General features: G+C 44.8%; 1 protein-coding gene across 1 annotated transcript in view; it reads right to left on the bottom strand.

Annotated features, from left to right (window-relative positions):
* Window positions 1–8,522: 8,522 nt before the first annotated feature.
* WDHD1 (WD repeat and HMG-box DNA binding protein 1) overlaps window positions 8,523–21,022 on the bottom strand; it is a 41,795-nt gene continuing 29,295 nt past the window's right edge. The window contains exons 16-25 of the mRNA XM_084796616.1: window positions 18,644–18,758; window positions 17,944–18,075; window positions 14,880–15,097; window positions 14,671–14,786; window positions 14,251–14,304; window positions 12,209–12,252; window positions 11,670–11,840; window positions 11,376–11,503; window positions 10,936–11,074; window positions 8,523–9,393 (exon numbers count right to left, since the gene is read on the bottom strand). Of these exons, the coding sequence (XP_084652742.1) occupies window positions 9,193–9,393; window positions 10,936–11,074; window positions 11,376–11,503; window positions 11,670–11,840; window positions 12,209–12,252; window positions 14,251–14,304; window positions 14,671–14,786; window positions 14,880–15,097; window positions 17,944–18,075; window positions 18,644–18,758 (1,318 nt within the window). The 3' untranslated portion in view covers window positions 8,523–9,192. The remainder of the gene's footprint in view (window positions 9,394–10,935; window positions 11,075–11,375; window positions 11,504–11,669; window positions 11,841–12,208; window positions 12,253–14,250; window positions 14,305–14,670; window positions 14,787–14,879; window positions 15,098–17,943; window positions 18,076–18,643; window positions 18,759–21,022) is intronic.

Raw genomic sequence — 21,022 nt, 5'->3', positions numbered from 1 at the left:
GTGCTTGTGGGCCAAGGTGTTAGCTCTCAAATATGCCTGCCTGCCTGCTGCCTGCCTGCCTGCTGCCTGCCTGCCTGCCTGCTGCCTGCCTGCCTGCCTGCTGCCTGCCTGCCTGCTGCTGCCTGCCTGCTGCCTGCCTGCTGCCTGCCTGCCTGCCTGCTGCCTGCCTGCCTGCCTGCTGCCTGCCTGCTGCTGCCTGCCTGCCTGCTGCCTGCCTGCCTGCTGCCTGCCTGCCTGCCTGCCTGCTGCCTGCCTGCCTGCCTGCCTGCCTGCCTGCCTGCCTGCTGCCTGCCTGCCTGCTGCCTGCCTGCTGCCTGCCTGCTGCCTGCCTGCCTGCCTGTTCCCTGCCTGTCTGCCTGCTGCCTGCTGCCTGCTGCCTGCTGCCTGCTGTGATGGTTAAGAACTCTAACCCTCTGAAAGGGTAAGGCCCAAATAAACTCTTTGCTACATTAAGTTGCCATGGTCATGGGGTGTCTTCACAGCAACGGAAAAGTAACTAACACAACAGCCAGGGGATAACATCTGCCCTGGAATGGCACTGCAGACAGTGAGCTGGGCCCCACAGCATCACCAGTTAAGGAAATGCTCCACAGATAGACCCACAGGACAATCCGGTGGAGGCAATTAAGGGGCCTTCATCTCAGGTGACTACTTCTGTCTAAAAGCATGTATAGTTATCAGCTTGGGAGTATTACAGTTAGAGTTTACAAATTAAAATTCATTTCTCAAGCCGGGCGTGGTGGCGCACGTCTTTAATCCCAGCACTCGGGAGGCAGAGGCGGGCGGATTGCTGTGAGTTCGAGGCCAGCCTGGTCTACAAAAGTGAGTCCAGGACAGCCAAGGCTACAGAGAGACCCTGTCTCGAAAAACCAAAACCAAAAAAAAAAAAAAAAAATTCATTTCTCTGGGATAAATACAGAAGCAAGATGCTAAGTCACATGGCAAGGCTATTTTAGTGGGTTCTGTAATCATTCTGTTTGCTTTTTGACACAAAGTCTCATGGAGCCTAGGCTGCCCTCAAAATTTTTTGTTGTTGTTTTTTTTTTTTTGGAGACAAGGTTTCTCTGTGTAGCCTTGACTGTCCTGGACTCGCTTTGTAGACCAGGCTGGCCTTGAACTCACAGTGATCCGCCTGCCTCTGTCTCCTAAGTGCTGGGATTAAAGGCGTGCGCCACCACGCCCGGCTTCAAAATTTTTATGTAGCCAAAAACATTGAGTTTTTGATTTTTCTGTCTCTCCCTCCCAAGTGCTTGGATCTCAAGTGTGTACATCTGGTTTTATGTGGTGCTGAGAATCAACCCAGGGCTTTGCACTCTACCAACATCTGCAGGTGTCTGTTTTTTGAGACAGGTCTCATCTAGCTCAATCTGGCTTCAACCTTGCCATGTAAACGAGGCTGAGCCTGAACCCCTGCTCTTCTCGTGTCTACCTCCCAAGTGCTGGTGCTCACGTGCTTGCCGGCGCATGGCCATATCCTGGTTTTGTTTGTTTTTTCCGAGACCAGGCTTTCTTTGTTTAAGCCTTGGCTGTCCTGGACTCACTTTGTAGACCAGGCCGGCCTCAAACTCACAGAGACCCGCCTGCCTCTGCTCCCAAGTGCACCACCACTGCCCAAGTATATACCAGTTTTGAAGGGAATGGCCAGACAGACTGTACTGTGGAGTGGCTACAGTTTTACATTCCTACCAGCAATATGTATACAATTAGGGTTTTGTTTTGTTTTGTTTCTGTTTTTTTGTTTTGCATCCTCAGTAGTATTTGTTGTAATCACTACTTTTGTTTTTTTTAGTTTGGCTTCTCTGCCAGACATGTAGTGATGCCTCATTGTAATTTCAATTTGTATCCTGAAATGGGTGAATGGTACTGAACATTTTCTCACTGTTCCTTTGCTGTCTGTGCACATTTTGCTCATTTGCTAATTGGGTTGTATGTTTATGTGTTTTATTTTCCAACGTAGGGTTTGGAGGCTTTTAATATGTCTAAGTACACCCAGCTACAATTTTTTTATCAGCTACTGTAACATTTTGCTTTTGAGGGAAATGTCACAGAGTCGCTATCTTACTGTACCACATTAATATCCTCCCTCTAGAAAAACTATCAATTATAAGCCAGCCTCCTTTAGAGGGACACTCTTTGAAGGTGACCATTTACAAGCGTAGTCAAAACATTTTTATTCGTTTGGGTTGGTTGGTTTTTTGTTTTTGTTTTTCAAGACAGGGTCTCTATACATAGCTCTGTCTGTCTTAGAACTGGCTACATAGACTATGCTGGCCTTGAACTCACAGAGATCCACCAGCCCTTTCCAGTAAGTGCTGGAATTAAAGGGGTGCACTACCATGCCTGGCAGTGGGCAACCCTTTTTGTCTTTGATCTGATTCAGATTATTCTTCAAGAGTATACATGTATACTTTTTATTAAAAGTTTTATCTATTTCATGTGTGTGAGAGCCTACATGTATGTCTGTGCACTGTGTACATGGCTGTTACACATGGAAGTGTGGGATGCCCTGGAGTTGGAGTTACACACACTTGCCGGCTGCCTGATGTACATGCCGGGAACTGAACCCAGGTCCTCTGCAAGAGCAGCCAGTGCTTTCAACCACTGAGCCATCTCTCCAGAACTTACGTACGTATTTTTTTTTTTTTAAAAAGAAAACATCCAGTCACTGTACATGTTTTCATGTGTTTACTTGCCATCTGATTGTCCCAGCCGATGTCTGAGCACATCTGTAGACAGTGAGTGAAGGCCTGAGCGGATGTGTGCTGCTGACACAGTCCAGCCACATCAAGGATCAATGCCTTGGTCTATGAGACTACTAACACCTTCTTCCCCAGGCGGGGCTCAGAGGGATGGCAGAGCCTTCTGGTGAAGGCAGACATTGGCAGTGTGTGCAGAGAATGTCCACTGCACTTTTCTCCCAATCATTCAGATTTACAGCCGGAAGACTGTTCCCCGGCGGACTGCTCCTACAAAGATTAGCTAAGCCCGCCTCCTTGTTCAACTGTACACAATAACCCTGCCACCCTGTTCAACTATGTATAATAAACACTGGGCTTTCAGAGTCCTGCAGCATCTCCATCAGAGCCCAGGCCACCGGACCCCAGCTTTCCTGTGTCCTTTTGTCTGTCATTTACTTACCCCCACCCCCTGCTCTCAGAGTTCTGCAGGGACAAGACACACATCCTTTGGTCATTTTCTAATTAGGAGGAAAATGTCTTCCACCTACTGTAAACAGATCCCGCCTTTCAGCCACTTTCAACAGGTGACATGTGATAGATCTAAATGCACTAAGGTAAAAAGGCTTGTGATGCACATCTTTAATCCCAGCACTCAGGAGGCAGAGGCAGGTGGATCGCTTTGAGTTCGAGGCCAGCCTGGTCTACAAAGCAAGTCCAGGACAGCCAAGGCTACACAGAGAAACCCTGTCTAGAAAAAGAACAAAAAAAGGCTTGCTTAACAAACAAGAAACTACCTCTAAAGTCACTTGCTTTCATACACTGAGAGGTTGGGAATGATATTCTTCAAGTCTAAGAGAGGAGATGGGGCGAGTCTATTACAAAGGAAGAATTGGCTCATGTGCATGTGGGCTGCTGTGCAGGTCTGAAACCATGGGTCTACAGGGCAGGTCTTCCAGCAGAGTAGGTTGGAAATAGTGGGCATAAGGTAATGCTATCCACAGTGGTAACTCTTTCTTTCTGTGATCTAACCAGTTCCACCCCATTTTCTAGAATATTCTCCCTTACTTACTCCAGTCTCTTAATGATTGACTGTAAACATGTTCCACGAAGTGCTTTCACAACAACAGATTGGTGTTGAACACCACCTGTAGCCTTGCCAAGTTGATATATAAATTGGGCGTCACCAGCCTTTTTCATCTGCTGTTTGTAGCTAATAATTTTCTTTTCACTCATAGATCATTTATGTGTATTTGTCCTTTTCTATTTTTGTCGCTCTCTTCAGAGATTTTTCTAAATTATTGGTTTTCCTGGCTGTTTTATAGTGCTGTTTATTTTCCATCTATTATATTTCACTGTAGAGTATCATCACAGATTAAAGGGAAATTGGATCAGCCACACCTTTTGCCTTCCGTGGCACAAAGACACACTTTGAATTCTGGCTTTTTCTTTTTCTTTTTAAAGACAGGATCTCTCTGTGTAGCCTTGGCTGTCCTGAACTTGTAGGCCAGGCTGGCCTCGAACTCACAGCGATCTTCCTGTCTCTGCCTCCGAGTGCCCGGGGTGTGTTTTCTTAATATGACTAGTTGTTTTCTGCTTTGGCATTTCCTTTATGGAACACAAATTTACACTACACACCGAGAGCGAGTTATAGTTATTAATTTCTTACTAAACAATCATATACATAAAAAAGATTCCCCCAATCACTGATAATATTAGAGACCAAGTTGTCCAAAAAGTTCCTGTTGGGGAAGGGGAGGCAGAGGACTGGAAAGCAACATACTTTGGATTTGACTTTTGTTGCCTTTTGTTTTTTGAGACAGGGTCTCACTATGTAGCCCTGATTAACTCAAACTCATATGGATCTCCCAGGCTGTGTGGTGCTGAGATTAGAGGCATGCTATGCTGCACGCTACAGATGGCCCTGGGCTATTTCCCGTTTCCAGTGCATACTCCAGGAGGCCATGCAAACTGTGGTTCAGTAAGGGCCCTTGTCCTCCCTGTGTGTGTAACCTGGCCTTTTCTTGGTGTCTTTACATTACAGCAGGTATAGTTACCTGCACAAGATTGGACCCACTGACATTCTCTCATGAAAGCGGAGTAGGTGCTGTTGCTTGGGATGGCAGTGCCCCTACCCAGGGTATGCACCCTGGGTAGTGTCAACTTGACACACGAAGGAATCTCAGTTTAGAAAATGCCTTTCAGGTTGGCCTGTAAGCAAGTCTGTGTGTGGAGGGTTTTCTTCTAAATGAGTGATGTGGGAAGGGCCAAAACACTGTGGGCAGTACCACTCCTAGGCAGACAGGCCAGGGTAGCATAAGAAAGCAAGCTGAACAAGTCATAGGGAGTAAGCCAGTAAGTTTTATGGTCTGTGTTTTAGTTCCTGCCTCCAGTTTCTTCGCTGCCTTCCCTTTATGGTGTACTTAGTATAAGATGTAAAACCAAATAAACCCATTTCTCCCCAAGTTATTTTTTGTCATGATCTTTATCCCAGCGATAGAAACCAAACAGGGCTCTTCTTCAGTGCTGTGCCTGCCCCTCATTCATGTTATTAATAACCCCAATTTATTAACTGATTCACCCAATTTCTTTGGTCTGTCACTGGTGTCCTTTCTAGGGTGAAGAAACATTCAGTCAAATCGCCCTTGGAAAAGTCATACAATGGTGGCTTGTGTTTCCCAAAGATGCACACACTGATGTCCGTGATCTCACATGCTTCCTCATGCATACATTCTTTTGTGTTAAAAAAAAAAAGGGGGGGTGGGGGTGGGGTGCTAAGTGCTCTCCCCTTGAACATAATCTGGCTGAAATGACTTATTTCTAAGTCGTTCTGTTGACTTCTGAGGCTACAAAAGTGGCACAGCCTCTAGTTCTGACCTAGGGGGTCTTCTTCACCTGTGAGGAAGTTCAGATTAACCCACGAAGACCATAAGAAGCAGTCAAGATTGAGAGAATCTACTAGCACTTGCCAGATGTTTCTAATGGAGTAAACCTTCAAATGAGCCCAACTCCTGATGACGCCAAGAACAGATCAGCTGCTGCCGAGTTAGACCCAAACTGCAGACTGGCAAACACAATTAATGCTGATATTGTTAAGTTAATTTTTATTTTCTGTCCATCGATGTTTGGTCTGTATGGTGAGGGGGTTGAATTCCCCTGAAAAGGGAGTTACAGAGAGTTGTGAGCTGCCACGTGGGAATTGAACCCAGGTCCTCTAGAAGAGCAGCCAGTGCTCTTAACCACGGAGCCAACTCTCTAGCCCCATACTGTTACTGTTTTAGATGCCATTCCATACCAGGATGGTTTGTTTTTCAGTCATAATAAAGGAGTGCAAGAGTTTGGCGAATGCCCCCAGAATGACAGACAGCTGGCTCTATCTAGGTTACCACTTTTACCTCATTTGTGGCTTCTGAAAATTCCTTCCTAGCTTTACTTCGTGTGAAGTTTTAGAAATTTTACCACATACCACCAGTGTGTGAGGTTAGCATATTTAATCTACCATGCAGGAAACTAAGGTCATTTCATTTAAAAACAAACAAACAAACAAAAATCTTTAAAGTTTTGCTGGCAAGATGTTCCAACCAGTAAAGGTGCTTGTCCCCAAGATTAAGAACTGAGTTCTATTTGTAGGGCACATGATAAAGGGGCTAACTCAAGCTGTCCTCTGACTTTCACATCTGTGTGCACACATTAAATGAAACAGACGCAACGAAAAATAAAGTTTCCTTAAAAAAAATTTATTTATTATGTATACAGTGTTCTGCCTGCATATATGCTTGCACAACAGAAGAGGGCACCAGATTTCATTATAGATGGTTGTGAGCCACCATATGGTTGGTGGGACTCGAACTCAGGACCTTTGGAGGAGCCATCTATCTCTCCAGCTCAAAATAAAGTTTCTTTATAAAGTCCTACACTGGCAACCATTGTTTTAAAAAAAAAAAAACCCAATCATTCAATTTTACCAATGAAGACTCAGGAGCCGGACGCTGGGGTGAAAACCTGCTAGCTCAGAGGCAGAGAAAGCACCCAGCTCACCTTCCACTCAACTCATGTCCCAGGAAGAAAAATCTCTTCCTACTCAGCTCATCCCAGAAGGAAAAAGCTAAAAGCCCTTTCTTCTCCATGATGTGTTTTTTTGTTTTTGTTTTTTCCCCCAAGCAAGGTTTCTCTGTGCAGCCTTGGTTGTCCTGGGCTCTGTAGACCAGCCTGGCCTTGAACTCACAGTGATCCCGGAGCCTCTGTCACCAAACCCAGCTGTTCTTACTACCCCTCTCTCAGTGTCTCTCCTTTATCCCTGCCAGCTGGTTTCTTATTCCACCTCTTGTATTTTTGGTTGTGAGCCCAGCCTTTAACAGCTAAGCCATTTCTCCAGTCCACTGTTCCACCTCTTGACCTAGGCTAACTTTATTTAATCCTGTGTAGAGAAAGCTCTTGGATTAAAGCTGTGTGCTAGGGCTGAGCTACTCCACTACTAGAAACAGGTTTTTATAGTTCACAGTCTTGGGGTTCACAATGGGATCAAATATCCTGGAACATAGGTTCAGTTTGTTTCTTTCCCTACCTCATGCATTCTTACCACGGGGTCAGTTCTAACCCCAAGGTTACTATAAGCTGGTGTGTTTTCTTTGAACAATACTCTATAGTTCAAATAAATTTATTGAGTGGTCTTGATTATAAAACTCAATTATAAATAGACATTATCAGATGAGCAGTGGTAGCACACACCTTTAATCCCAGCACTCGGGAGGCAGAGGTTGTCGGATCTCTGTGAGCTCGAGGCCAGGCTGCTCTACAGAGTGAGTTCCAGGACAGCCAGGGCTACAGAGAAGATCCTGACATCGAAAATAGCTCCTATGTATTCAGAGTCATGCCTCATGAAGGAGCAAGATGGAATCAGCAACATAATATTTGTAAAAGACCCACCGAGTTCTTTTCTCTCATTTTCATTACAACTCTATGACACCAGGGAGGGCGTGAAGGCAAGACCATGCCCATGGGATCCAGCTGGGTCTTCAAGCGTGGCAGCCTGGCTTTGGAGTCTGCACTCCAGCCACTGTGCTGTCTGATTTCAAAAGCAGAAGTGTATCTTTCCAAGGCTTCAGAACTGTGGGGTAAGGACTATCCTTTGCCTCCTGTACATCTAAATTTTCAACTTCTTGGTTCTTTTCAACCTATAAACTACCTCTGATTGTGAGTCACCTCCCTTCACTACCTGCACCCATATGTTGGCTATGTGCTTCTGTTTGTATTAATCTCTGGATAGAATAGACAAAATGTGGGGCTGGGGAGACGGCTCAGTGGGTACAGCACTCACCACACAAGCCTAAGGACCTGAATTTGAGTCCCTGGAACCCACAGCACACATCTGCAATCCCAGGGCTCTACAGTGAGATGGAAGGCGGAGCTAGGAGAATCCTCAGAAACTCACCAGCCACTTGCAGAGACCCCACTTCAAACAAAGTGGAGGCCAGAACTGATAACCTAAGGTTGCCCTGACCTTCATATGCATGTTGTGGCTTATGAATCTGCACTCACAAAACACACACACACACACACACACACACACACACACACACACACACACACCACCCAAAATAGGCAAAACAAACTATGCATGTGTAAAAGAGTAGCCAGACACTTCCCTTCCCCTAACTACTGTCTTATCAAGCCTTCAAAGACTCACTCAGCAAAACACTGCTGCTGCAGATAACAAGGGCAGCACCAGGCAGCACCCAGCAGCACGGATGCTTACACAGCCACAATCTCAAAGTCAGGCCTGCAGCCTTTCTCCACCTCACGAAGGGATGTGGAAGAATGTGCTAAAATCATACAGAGACAAATATGCAAATGAGGAAGTTTTACTTATTCAAAAGACCCAAGCTGTACAAAAATAACAGAAAGCCATACATAACAAACAAAAGTTCTAAAACCCACAAAATAACATATCTCATTTACAAGATTATTTATTTACACTTTGGGGTCCATACTAAAAGTCACGGCCCTGCTGGTCAAGGTGACAAGAGAGTAGTCTATGAAAATTCACTTAGGAAGCCCATGGCCATGGCATTGCCACTAGGAAAGCTAGACCAGCAGGAGAGCCCTGAAGACACTGTAATGTGCAGCAGTCTTAAGACAGACGCTTTTAGTGACGTTTAAAGATAAGAAACAATAACAATGGCTTCCAAGGGGACATGATGGTGTCCCTGGTAGTAACTGCAGCCAGGACGCTTCTGTCCATGGAAGGCAGAATAATCCGCACAGACAGCTCCTGCACATGGTGTTCCTGACACAGGAAATCAATACACTACTCTTTTGCTTTTGTGGCTGTAAGGATGGAACCCTGGGCCTGTTCGTGCTGGGCGAGCACCCCACCAGAGCTGTACACCCCACCATCCGCACTGCCTTAAGAAACAAAGCTGTCTCTAAGCACAGCAGTACAACAATGCGTTCCCTACTGATAGGTCCAGGATCCATCAGGATCAGAAGCAAGTTTCCTTATTTCCGGACACTTCCTTCATTCCTGCTTAAACGCAAAAGCTGACAACTTCTGATTAGTAGAAAGATCTATGGCCTTTTTCTTCTTAGACAGGTCGAGGCTGTCCTTCGTCGCTTCCTCCTGGCTTTCTGTCTCGCAGGCCTCGCTGGCCACACGTTTTCGCTTCTTTGCTTCAGTGCCGTCGCTGGCAGTTTCTCCCTTGGCCTTGTCAGTCCATGCCTTTGTAGAACAGGGGAGTGAGAGGTGAAGAGATTTTTATGTACAAAAAAGAAACAGGACGAAAATGGTCTGCTCATTTTCACGGGTAGTGAGCCTGTATACAGAACAGTAACTAGCACTCACATTTTTAAGCTTATCATTCAAGGTTCTATTGTATGAGATTTAGATTTCATATTCTTTAAAAATATTTGCAAACTAACCATCTGAACAAGGGATAGCGATCCATAATATTTAAGCAATGTTGAAAACTCAATAGCAAATCCCTGAACAATCGGTGAAAAATACACAACAGATTATAAACAGATATTCTCAAGATTCACACAAATGGCCAGTGGGTACATGAAAAGCTGCAGCCTCTCTAACCGCCAGGGCGCAAACCACGCTCGTCAGGTAACGCCCACACGGACTAGTGCGGAGAGAGCACTTGCCACTCTGGACACTTGGACGGCCGAGACAGGATTGTCAAGAGTTCTAGGGCAGCCTGGGCTACTCAATTAGATCCTGTCTTAAAACAACCATAGTCACTTGGGGAGAGGGGTTAACCAAAAAAGAGTGTGCTTTCCTTGCATATAAAGACATACATGATGCACATGTATACATGTAGGCAAATACACATGCATGCACATCTTTTTAAAAATTTAAAACAAAACACAATCAGCAACTAGGCTCAACACTGTAACCTCAGTACATGGGGGGCAGAGGGACACGCTAGACAGAGGCAGGAAGATTGCCCATAGTGAGCTCAGGCCAGTCAGGGCTACAGAGCAAGGCCCCAGTCACAAAAATGAAACACTCCCCAAAGCTACTGTCATGGGATGGGAGTACCGTTCAGTGGAAGAGTGCTTGCCTAGTACCCACAAAACCCTACATCCTACACCCAGAGACACAAAGCTCCCCCAAATTAAAAACCAAACACATAATTGCACATTTTGTTAAGTCTTTTCCTCTTCTGTAACAAATTCATTCATGTCCATGTATACAGAAACACAAAAATGCTACAAATGGTTCTCAACGAGGCTGGAAGTGGTTAGCCCAGTTTCCAGCTTCTGGATGACACAATACCTACGACTCATCAAAGCCAGTGTCGACACCGGGAGGTGCCTACACTGCACACTGAGGATAGTCCTTCCTCCCCGAACATAAGAGAGGTGAGCCAGCTACCCAGGTGTTTCAACCAAAGGATCTATTCTCCTGTAAGTAGATTGCATTAAATTTTTTTTCTTCTTTCATGGACTTGAAAGTAGTAAAATATGTTAAATTAATTTTTGCTTATTCATTCTTCTTTTGCTTTCAGTTCATAACTAAAGCATCTCTTTTTTTGGGGGGGGGGGGGCAGTTCCCTAACTGAGGACACAGCTGGCTTCTAAAACTATCTGCAGGTGCTCAGTAACAGCCACAAGTCCATGTGTCAAAACTCATCCACATCTAATTCCCGCTTTACCTTGTGAGGTATTCGGTTTTCCTGAGAAAAAGGCATTTCTACAAGAGCTTTTTAGCCCTGGGAAGCCCACCACAGTCTCACCTCAGCACGATACTCCTTACCTTTCTTTCTTCAGCAGACAGTACTCTAAACCGAATCATTCCCTCTTTTATTATGTCTGCTTCATCTGAAAAGTCAGGATTGTCGGATAAAATATGACTTCTATTTTCTTCCAGCCACATCTGGAAACCAGTCTTCGGCCTAAAGTAATAATTACGTGAAAAAAATTATGCCAAATATATTACTGTTGTTGTTGTTACTATTACTATTATTATTGTGTTTTTGAGACAGGGTTTCTCTGTGTAGCCTTTGGCTGTCCTGGTTCTTCCTGCACCATTATTTGGGAAAACACACTGCAACTCTCTTTGTAGACCAGGCTGGCCTTGAACTCAGAGAGAGCTGCCTGCCTCTGCCATCCTGGTGCTGGGATTCAAGGCGTCTCACTACTCCTGACTGGGGACACTGCATCTTAAACACAAAATTTCTCTATATGCTGACTGACCTTTGGCTTTCAGAGTTTTGAGGACACACAGCTGGAGTTTCACATGATGAATCTTTAGCATTTTCTTTTACTTCCTCAGTCTTATCAGCTTGTGAAGTTCTTTTTTGGAAATAGGATGCTGCAGATGCCTTTGAAAACAAACACACGTGTGAGTCTTGGGACAAACGCATGAACACTTAGAAAGGGGATTCTGGGTCTAATCCAAGACTGAATACACCCCCTTGCTATATACCCAGCGACAAGCCAGGCTCCTTAGCTATCTCAGCAGAGTGCACGGGCTCACCAAGGCAGTACCTGCTTAGACCTTGGCTTGGGGATGAGAGGCTTTATAACTGGAGACTTTTCATTATTTGCTGCTCGATTAAGAGAAGTGGACTTCCTGGATGATTTGTTCATAATGTCTAAAATATTAGTTGAGCGTGTTGAGTTCACGGATACAGCTGGTTCTTTGGAACTGGCTAGTATCTAAAGAGATAAGAACATGCATATATATATAATATATTCACACACACACACACAAATATATATGTTTTTGTTTTTGTAGACAGGGTTTCTCTATATAGCCTTGGCTGTCCTGGACTCTCTTGGTAGACCAGGCTGGCCTTGAACTCACAGAGATCTGCCTGCATATTCTCACAAATACCACATCCCAAAGAGACATGGAGACCCTGCCAAATTCTCAGCACTAGGAACTCAGAACCGAGAGCAGGAATACTGAGAGCAGATGTGAGCAGCCACAGCCTCCCCTTCATTTTTGGAGTCTAAGGAGGACATTGGTCATTTGGGAATATCTTTGTATGGGTAATATTCAAACAGAAAATATCGCTGGTTACCTTGAAGGGGTTTGCACGTCCTTGGCTGCTAGAGAAAACCGCACCTATTCCAAGAAGAAAACTCTCAATGGTATTTTGATTATTTTTTTAAGACAACTTCTGACTTTCACAATATTAAACAGAATATTTTAACCTGTATCATATGAAAACAAAGGTACTTTTTTCTTTCTTTCTTTTTTCTTTTGGTTTTTCAAGACAGGGTTTCTCTGTGTAGCCTTGGCTGTCCTGGACTCACTTTGTAGACCAGGCTGGCCTGGAACTCACAGCGATCCGCCTGCCTCTGCCTCCCGAGTGCTGGGATTAAAGGCATGCGCCACGACGCCCGGCCTTTTTTTTTTTGAGACAGGGTCTCATTATTTAGACATGACTGGCCTGTCCTCAAACTTACAGAAACTCCCCTGCCTCTGTCTCTCTAGTGCTAATACTAAAGGTGTGTCCTGCTATGCCGTTCCCCCAGGTAACTTTAAAACAACTAACAAACACAGATGACCACTTTTCTTCTTCCAAAGCAGAATAATGTTGGGTGGGAACTGTCCAACTTGCTGCTGAGAAGCACACCAGCCACGCAGCAGTTAGCAAGTCCTTCAACGTGGACACAACAGTTAGCAAGTCCTTCACCGTGGACACAACAGTTAGCAAGTCCTTCAACGTGGACATAACAGTTAGCAAGTCCTTCAACGTGGACACAACACTTAGCAAGTCCTTCAACGTGGACACCACGCTCACTTTATCAAGGAAACAACCTCCTGATGCCTCTCTCCCCATCTTTTGACTTTTACCCTTTTCATTTCATTTGCCTGTCTCTCAATTTAAGAACAAAAACAAGGGCTGGACAGATGGCTCAGAGGTTAAGAGGCTGCTCTTCCAGAGGTCCTGAGTTCAATTTCCAGCAACCACATGGTGGCTCACAACCATCTATAATGCCCTCTTCTGGCCTGCAGGTATACATGCAGGCAGAACACTGTATGCATAATAAATAAATAAATCTTAAAAAACAACCAACCAAACAATAACAAAACAAAAAACCAAAACAAACCAATCTCTTTGCTTTTCCAACTACAATATTTTCTTACAACCCCTACAAAAAATTTTAAAAGCCACATACATTACTAGTGTTTCCTCCTTGCCCATACATCTCTCCACAGTGTGGTATGATGTGCCACCCTCCTACACGACAGCTGAAGGCTCCAGCCTATGTCTATGTAGCCCTGAATGTGCTGGCTGCTCTCTGCCCTTGTATCTGCGCCCTCGGTGGCTCTGCACACAGTGGACTCCTCCGTCTTCTCCCTGACTTTTTGGAGACTGCACTCCAGACTCCGCCCTTGCTCTCTGGCCCCGGGACCTCTCTCTTCCTGGGCTTCCTCCCCCTTTGTACTTGATACTCAAGTGCTGGAAATCCAGTTTCTTCTTGCTTTACAAACTGCTGCGTGCTCACCAGTGCCCACGGTATAAACTGCTCCACTTGTGCCAATGGCTTGAGACTTATTTCCTGAAGCAGAGGCTTAACTATGTGGCCTACCTGGCTAATGGTAATTCGTCAGTTTCCCTACAAGCCTGCTTGCTTTTCTCTAGCGTTTCCGATACTGTCATGTTCTTCATTCTGACCCTCTTCCACCTTAGAAACACCTCAATGCCTCTTCCTTCTCTCTAGCCCGAGCCACACCATGTAACCTTGCGTCTTACATCCACACGCCCTCAGCATCATGTGAGACTGCTATGTTCCTGCTTAGAACTTACAGCAGCCTCCCAGGGGCCTTAGGGTGAAGGTTGTGATTCTTAACACAGTCTAGAAAATCCCTAAGACTTGCCCCCTGCCTGTCCCTCCAGGGCCCTACAGAACCAGCTCTTTGTCCCCTATACTCTTCTTCTGCAGTTGCCACACCTACTGCTTCCTCTGCTCCGGCTCCCACACCACTCCCTTGCTGGCTGATCCATCTTCTAGCCTCTTCAGTCAGCAGTCCTGAGACGCCCTCAGGTGCCTACCCCGCTCTGACTGGATTGCAGCCACTGTTATGTGCTCCGAGTTGACATGTATTTCTCACCTGATTTAAGAGCTGGCATGTCAGAGGAATTTGCACTTCGGAATGAGTTCTTCTCTATAGTTGAAATAAATAAAACGTAAGTGAGGAGAATGAACTCATCCTTGCTATTCAGCATCTAGACAGCAGAGATACCTTAAAAAATATATGGGAACTCAATTTCTCTCAGCCAACCAAAATGGAAAAGGCAATCGCTTTTATGGATTGACCGATGGTTGTCGGGGGCTGGCACGTTGTGCACATGGAGGTCAGGAAAGAACTCTGCAGAGTTAGGTTTCTCTACCTTCAGTGTGTCTGGAGTAGAGAATAGGCTGCCGGCCCTGCATGGGAGCACCTACCCTGCATGGGAGCACCGGCACTGCATGGGAGCACTGACACTTGCTGGGCCTCCTTATCTTTAATTGTTTCAAAAACATGTCTCACCGTGGTTATGTGGCTCTGGCTTTTCTTCTGAAACAGTCTCTTCTCTGTCTTCGGCATCTTCCTCAACTTGACTTCTGACCCGTGGCTGACTCCATTCTGTAGTGCTGTGACTGTAACTGGTGGGTTAACAGTGTTACACAATAAGACACAAATGCAAACACCAAGTTCACACTCAAGAGAGTAAAGGAAAACTCAAATTGTTCTTTTACCCGGCATTCAGTTTTTTCCTGAAATCCTCTTCTTTCTCTTCTTCTGCCTGGATTTCTGCCAATTCAGCTGCCTTTTCTGCAGCGAGTTCACTAAGTTTTTGAGCCAGTATTAATTTCCGAGAGCGAGAAGCATATTTAATGGCTAAATGCACAGCATTTTGAGTCATTAGATCAGCAAGCTCCACACAGCGAAATTCTCGTTCCACTTTACAAGAAAGCTAATCAGAGGGAATCAAAATCAAGTCACGGTAAGTCAAACTAGTAAAATAAAAGTCTTCTGGGTATACTATCTTACTGCTTCTAAAATGTATGTTTTTATATCTACAAAACTGAAAAGTATCTGGTAATTAATGGTGGGCTGGCTTGATGGTGGCATTTCTTAGATGGTTTAAATGGATAAAATAATGGTGCATTTACAAATAGTAGCTTAGATCCAATGAAACCCGACATATTTCATGCAGTTAACACCTGAAGTAAGACAGCTGTTTAAAATCCAAATTTTATTTTTTTTCCAGCTGCCACCCATGACAATATAGCAGGGAATTTTAGAAAGTGAATTAAAACAGATCCCAGTTACTCAGGGATAGAAACACGGCTCAGAGGTTAAGAGCACTGGCTCCTCTTCCAAAGGTCCTGAGTTCAATGCCCAGCAACCACATGGTGGCTCACAGCCATCTATAATGAGATCTGGTGCCCTCTTCTGTTGTGCAGGCATTACATACAGGCAGACCACTGTATACATAATAAATAAATAAATCTTAAAAAACAAAAGAGAACAGTTACTACTTTGCTCAGAAGTGGCCCACAAATGCTAAGTGAATGTGGACAGGAGTAGAGTGGACATCCTTAAATTCTCAAGTGTGATACTGCCTATGACCTTCAACTACCAGAAACAGCCATACAAGTTCTAAATTAACATTTTCATTTTTTATGCCTATAATTTAAAATGAAGGGTGTTCTGGGGGAAGAGGAATGGCTCAGTGGTCAGGAATAGAGGGCTCTAGTAGGTCACAGCATAGCAAACATGGCTCTGGCAGGCCTGCCCTTCCCCTTCCCTCCTCCTCGCTAAACCATAGATCACACTCCTAAAGCTTGACACTTACGTGACCTCCTCCTGAGGACAGCTCTGAAAAGAACAGTGACTAGATGGACTCTACTTCCTTACAAAAATGCTACCCACACCAGTTAGCTTCTCTTACTATAAAAATGCACTTACACTGAAAAGTCCAAATACTGCATGAATGACTCTGGCCAGCTTCAGCTCCGCAGGCCTTGCCCTTCTCCCCCACCCGCTCTGCCTTGCTGAAAACCATCGCAGTCCCAGAGCAGCCGCCAGGGTCTAGCCGCTTAGCTGGCCACTTCCTCCTCCTGAAGCTAAGGCCCAGCTGTCAAAGCTCTGAAATCCAACACTCAAAAGCCCCCTTTAGCTCACCTAATTAACATGTCCACTTAAACACCTCATCCTAACATGGGGTTCTCTGCCCCCACCCCCACATAACCCACCATCTGTCCCCTCTCCATTCAGAGGCGGTGCCTTGTCCCTCCAGGGCAAATATACCTCTCCTTCTCCATCATCCTCTCTCTTCTCTTTTCTTCCCCCCACTGCCGCCCCCCCCTCGCTTTTTCTAGGCAGGGTTTCTCTGTGTAGCCAAAGCTGTCCTGGAACTCACTTTGTAGGACAGGCTGGCCTCAAACTCAAAGCAATCCACCTGCCTCTGCCAACCAAGTGCTGGGATTAAAGGTGTGCACAACCATGCCTGACTTGTCTTGTCTCTTACTCCCTGTCCTTTGTCCCTCTGGGGCAAAAAAAATCTTTGTGCTTGGGGTGTCCTGTGCTAATTTCAGTTTTTCCTTTCTTTCTTGTCTCTGCCCCACCCCCACCCCAGAAAGGATTTCTCTGTATAGCCTTGGCTATCCTGGACTCACTTCGTAGACCAGGCTGGCCTTGAGCTCACAGTGATCTCACAGAGTCCTGGGAGTATAGGCGTGTGTGCAACCACACCCAGCTAATTCCAGTCCTTTCAAAGAACATCTTCTGCTCTTGGAGAGGGCCTAGGCTCTATTCCCAATACTCACACAGTGGTTTCTAATTGTCTGGAATTCCACTCCCAGAATACCCAATACCCTTTTCTGGTCTTCTTGACCACCAGGCACATACATGGTGCACATAAACACATGCAGGCAAACACTCACATACATAAAGCAAAAACAAATATTTTAAAAAAGGAGAGGTTGGGGAAGAACATTCATTTAGTTTGTTGTAGGCTTTTTTTCTCTTTGGTTTGGATTTTTACAATTCAGCACATGACAATTCAAGCTCAAAATGAGTTCTTGCCACTCTGAAGAACAGAGGTCTTGTGACTCATGGTGCGGGGGCAGTTTACACACCTGACCTATGAGCATGAGGCTCTACATGCTCACCCGAGCCTCAAGATTGCTGGTAGCTGAGTCCAGAAGGAGCACTCTAATCAAGGTGGAACTCTGAGTCAGGGGGCAGTGTGGCTCTTGCAGTGACTAGAATGAATCAAGCGTCATGTCTCTCAAAGGTCACCAGTACACACAGAGAAGACATGTGCTTACATTCCCTCCAATAAACAAAAGCTTGCTGTGAGGGCATGAACTGTAGCAGACCTTGCTCCAGAGAGAGCTGTAGTGAAGAACACTAGGTACCACCTGGCACCGCGACGACAAAGGGCTGGGAAACCCAAAAGCCAAGGATGTTCTTAAAAACCGTCCAGGCCTGGAGCTCTTGACAGGTCGCACCTAAGCTCTGTGGCTTGGGCGAGGGGTCTCAACAACGATTCTCAGACCTGCAAGTTACCTGAAGCCCCTGCTACAGCACCTGAAGGCTGGCTCTCCCACCTATGGCTTTAGCTATAGAGAAACAGCAAATATTTTAACTGTAGCATCAAAAGGAAGATGGACCTCTGTGAGTTCGAGGCCAGCCTGGTCTACAGAGTGAGTTCCAGAATAGTCAGGGCTACATAAAGAAACCCTGTTCCAAAAAATAATTTCAACCTAAGATAAAAATTAAGCTTTAAATTTTTCAACGTATTTTACTCACCGCCAACATTTTCATTAATAGTTCCTGCTGCTCTCTCACCGCCTGATTTTTAATACTGTCCTCATACTCATAACCATTTTCAGCCAAGTAATCAAGGTAGTTGTGAAACAGAACCGAATGCCAAAATTGTTCCTGGAAAATGGATCAAAGTGGATAAAACTGAACTGAACATTCCCTTAACACTACGCAAATGTTAGGTATATCTTAAGATACCAGCTTTAAAGTATTTTCTGAATCCTTTCTATATAAGCTATATACAATTCTAATTTCCGTGTGCTATTACAGCTCGGCTTATGTTCTAGCCTTTGAAAACAGGTGTCTATGTGTAAGTGTATAGCACTCTTACTTCCTATGTTAGTCCGGAGAGCTTGGTAGGCTGGCTCTGTAGACCACTGGCTTCCTAACTAGCGTAACTAAGCGCAAGCTGTCAAATGCTGTTTAATGACAACAGGGCTAGGTCTAGGCTAGGATGAGCTCATGGTCAGTGTAGGGGGCTTACCTGACCCTACCAGGGAAGGCCAAACCCTAAGAGGCCCCCAGTCATAACCATTTCCTTTGTGGTGAGCCCTGGAAGCTGAGCCAGCAAGCACATCAGGTGGCCTTGTGAACAATCATAGTGTAGTAATATTCAACACGGGCTCTGCGATGGTCTAGAATCATCTGTGTCACAGGTATTTAGAGCAGTAAGGCATCCACGTACCTCCATGTGGCCCTTGTCTGTTGCAGTCTGACAGTAAGGAAGCTTAAAGGATAATATGGCTACGGCGGGTCGTGGGAGGGTGGGAGGAAAGCGAGAGCCTTTGCAAGGGACGCACCTGTCAGTAAACACAAAAGCCGCACCTTGAGCCTTCCTACAGTATCACAGAGACTGCTAAATAAACTCCTCACAGACCAGGAACTAAGAGCAGTGATGCTACTGTAACAGGCCTCTGGGGTTAAAATGTTTTAATAAACAATTATAGTAATATTAAATGACCACTGGAGAAATTAAAAAGCAGCCACACCCACAAAGGCTATACACATGACACACACCCCTTTGTTGTAAAACATGAACCTTTCCTTTACAGACTGACAATACAATAAAAACACAAATATGGGCCATCTGTGGTAGTGCACGCCTTTAATCCTAGCCTTTGGGAGGCAGAGGCAGGTGGATCTCTGTGAGCTCAAGGCCAGCCTGGTCTACAAAGTGAGTCCAGGACAGCCAGGGCAACACAGAGAAACCTTGTCTTGAAACTCAAAACAAACAAACAAACAAAAACAAAAACAAAAGGCAACTACATTTGGTTTTAAAGCTCTAATATTTTTTGGAACATACAACTTATTTTCTTTTTTCTCTTTTATGGTTTTATAACGACCAAGGCAAAAAGCACAAGACAGGAACACCCCAAATATGAAAAGTCTGCTGTAGTAACTGCCATGCACTTAATTCACAAGCACCAGTTTGCCACTTGGTGAATGAAAACGGCAGAGCGTGCGCATTCATGGAGGAAAAGAACACATACGTGCCACTGAGGAGCAGGGACAACACTAGTGTGCGGCTGAACACGGTCTATAAAACGACCAGGCTTTTGTTTAACTTTTCCCAGCTCACATACTTTGTTGATGTCATCATAAAGGGGGGGGGGAAGAGATACGATTACGGTTTTTTTAAAAGTCACTTTCCAAGTCCCTGTATATCAAAGCAGGACACTAATAATTTTTCTTAGCTTTAAAGGCTTGAGCTAAAGATGTTTTCCTCATGAAGTAATTATCTATGAATGTGTTTCCTATAAACCATCTTTAAACTACTTGGAGTAGAGAATGTGAAAGGGTGAACTACGTTACTAAGGAGACAAGTTACTTTAATTAATTGCTTTTTCAAACTGATCACAAAGTCTGTTTTGTTGTTAGATTAAAGGAAGAATTGAAGCCGGGCGTGGTGGCGCACGCCTTTAATCCCAGCACTCGGGAGGCAGAGGCAGGCGGATCACTGAGTTCGAGGCCAGCCTGGTCTACAAAGTGAGTCCAGGACAGCTACACAGAGAAACCCTGTCTCAAAAAACAAAAAAAAAAAAAAACAAAACAAAAAAAAAAAAAAACAAAAAACAAAAAAAGAAGGAAGAATTAAAAAAGAAAAGGGGGAAGGAGGCTGGGGAGATGGCTCAGAGGTTAAGAGCACTGACTGTTTTTCGGTTTTTTTGTACATGTGGCCATTACTATAATAAATGCTTGTTAAGTGAACATGATTTAAAAAACAAATCTGGGTCAGTGAGATGGCTTGGTGGGTAAAGGTGCTTGCCAACAAGACTGATGACCTCAGCTACAAGCCCTCAGGAGCCATGGGGGAAGGAGATACAGTACGTCCACACACACATGTACCATGGCATGCATGCACCCACACATTATACACATGCACAATAAAAAGAAAAACAAATTTACTTTCAGGTTCATTAAAAACAAACAAAACACTTTAGTTTTTAACAAGACCAAAGGGAGGAAGGCTGCCCTTTGCTCGTAGCAAATTAGACTGTAGTATTAATACATTATCCCCAGTTACATATTACTCACTAGTTATGATGAAAAAAGTCCTTAGAAGAAACAACGATAGCAATTTTGCCAAACCCAAGTTCAGTTCAAAATAAGTACAAGTGAACTGGGTAAGCAGTGCACACTGTCAACCCCAGCACTCAGGAGGCAGAGGAATGCAGGTCTCTGTTCCAGGCCAGCCATAGCTAGAGAACCTGCCTCTCACCACACAGACACACAGACACACACACGTATAGGTGCTATTTCTATTATAACAATCATTTTTAAATTCATAACTAAAGAAAGGTGTTTTGAATTCACAAATTAATCAATTAATTAATTTTACAGTTTTGGGAATTGAAACTAGGGCCACAAAAATGGCAAGCACTCTCCCAGATAACAGTATTTCTAGCCCTATGTGAATTATTTTTAACAAGCTGTAATCACTTTTAAAGGATTACAACAGATATACTGCTGAGTTGGGTTAGGAAATGCACCCGAGTGAAGGAGATGGAAACAGCCTTAGTTACAGAGAGCTGGCCTAGCATTTGTGAGGTCCTGAGTTCAGACC

The sequence above is a fragment of the Acomys minous genome (assembly GCF_964271855.1).
Source record: "Acomys minous genome assembly, chromosome: 9".
Lineage (NCBI taxonomy): Eukaryota > Metazoa > Chordata > Mammalia > Rodentia > Muridae > Acomys > Acomys minous.
Note: the sequence above shows the minus strand (reverse complement) of the source record. Positions and strands in the feature narration are given on the sequence as shown.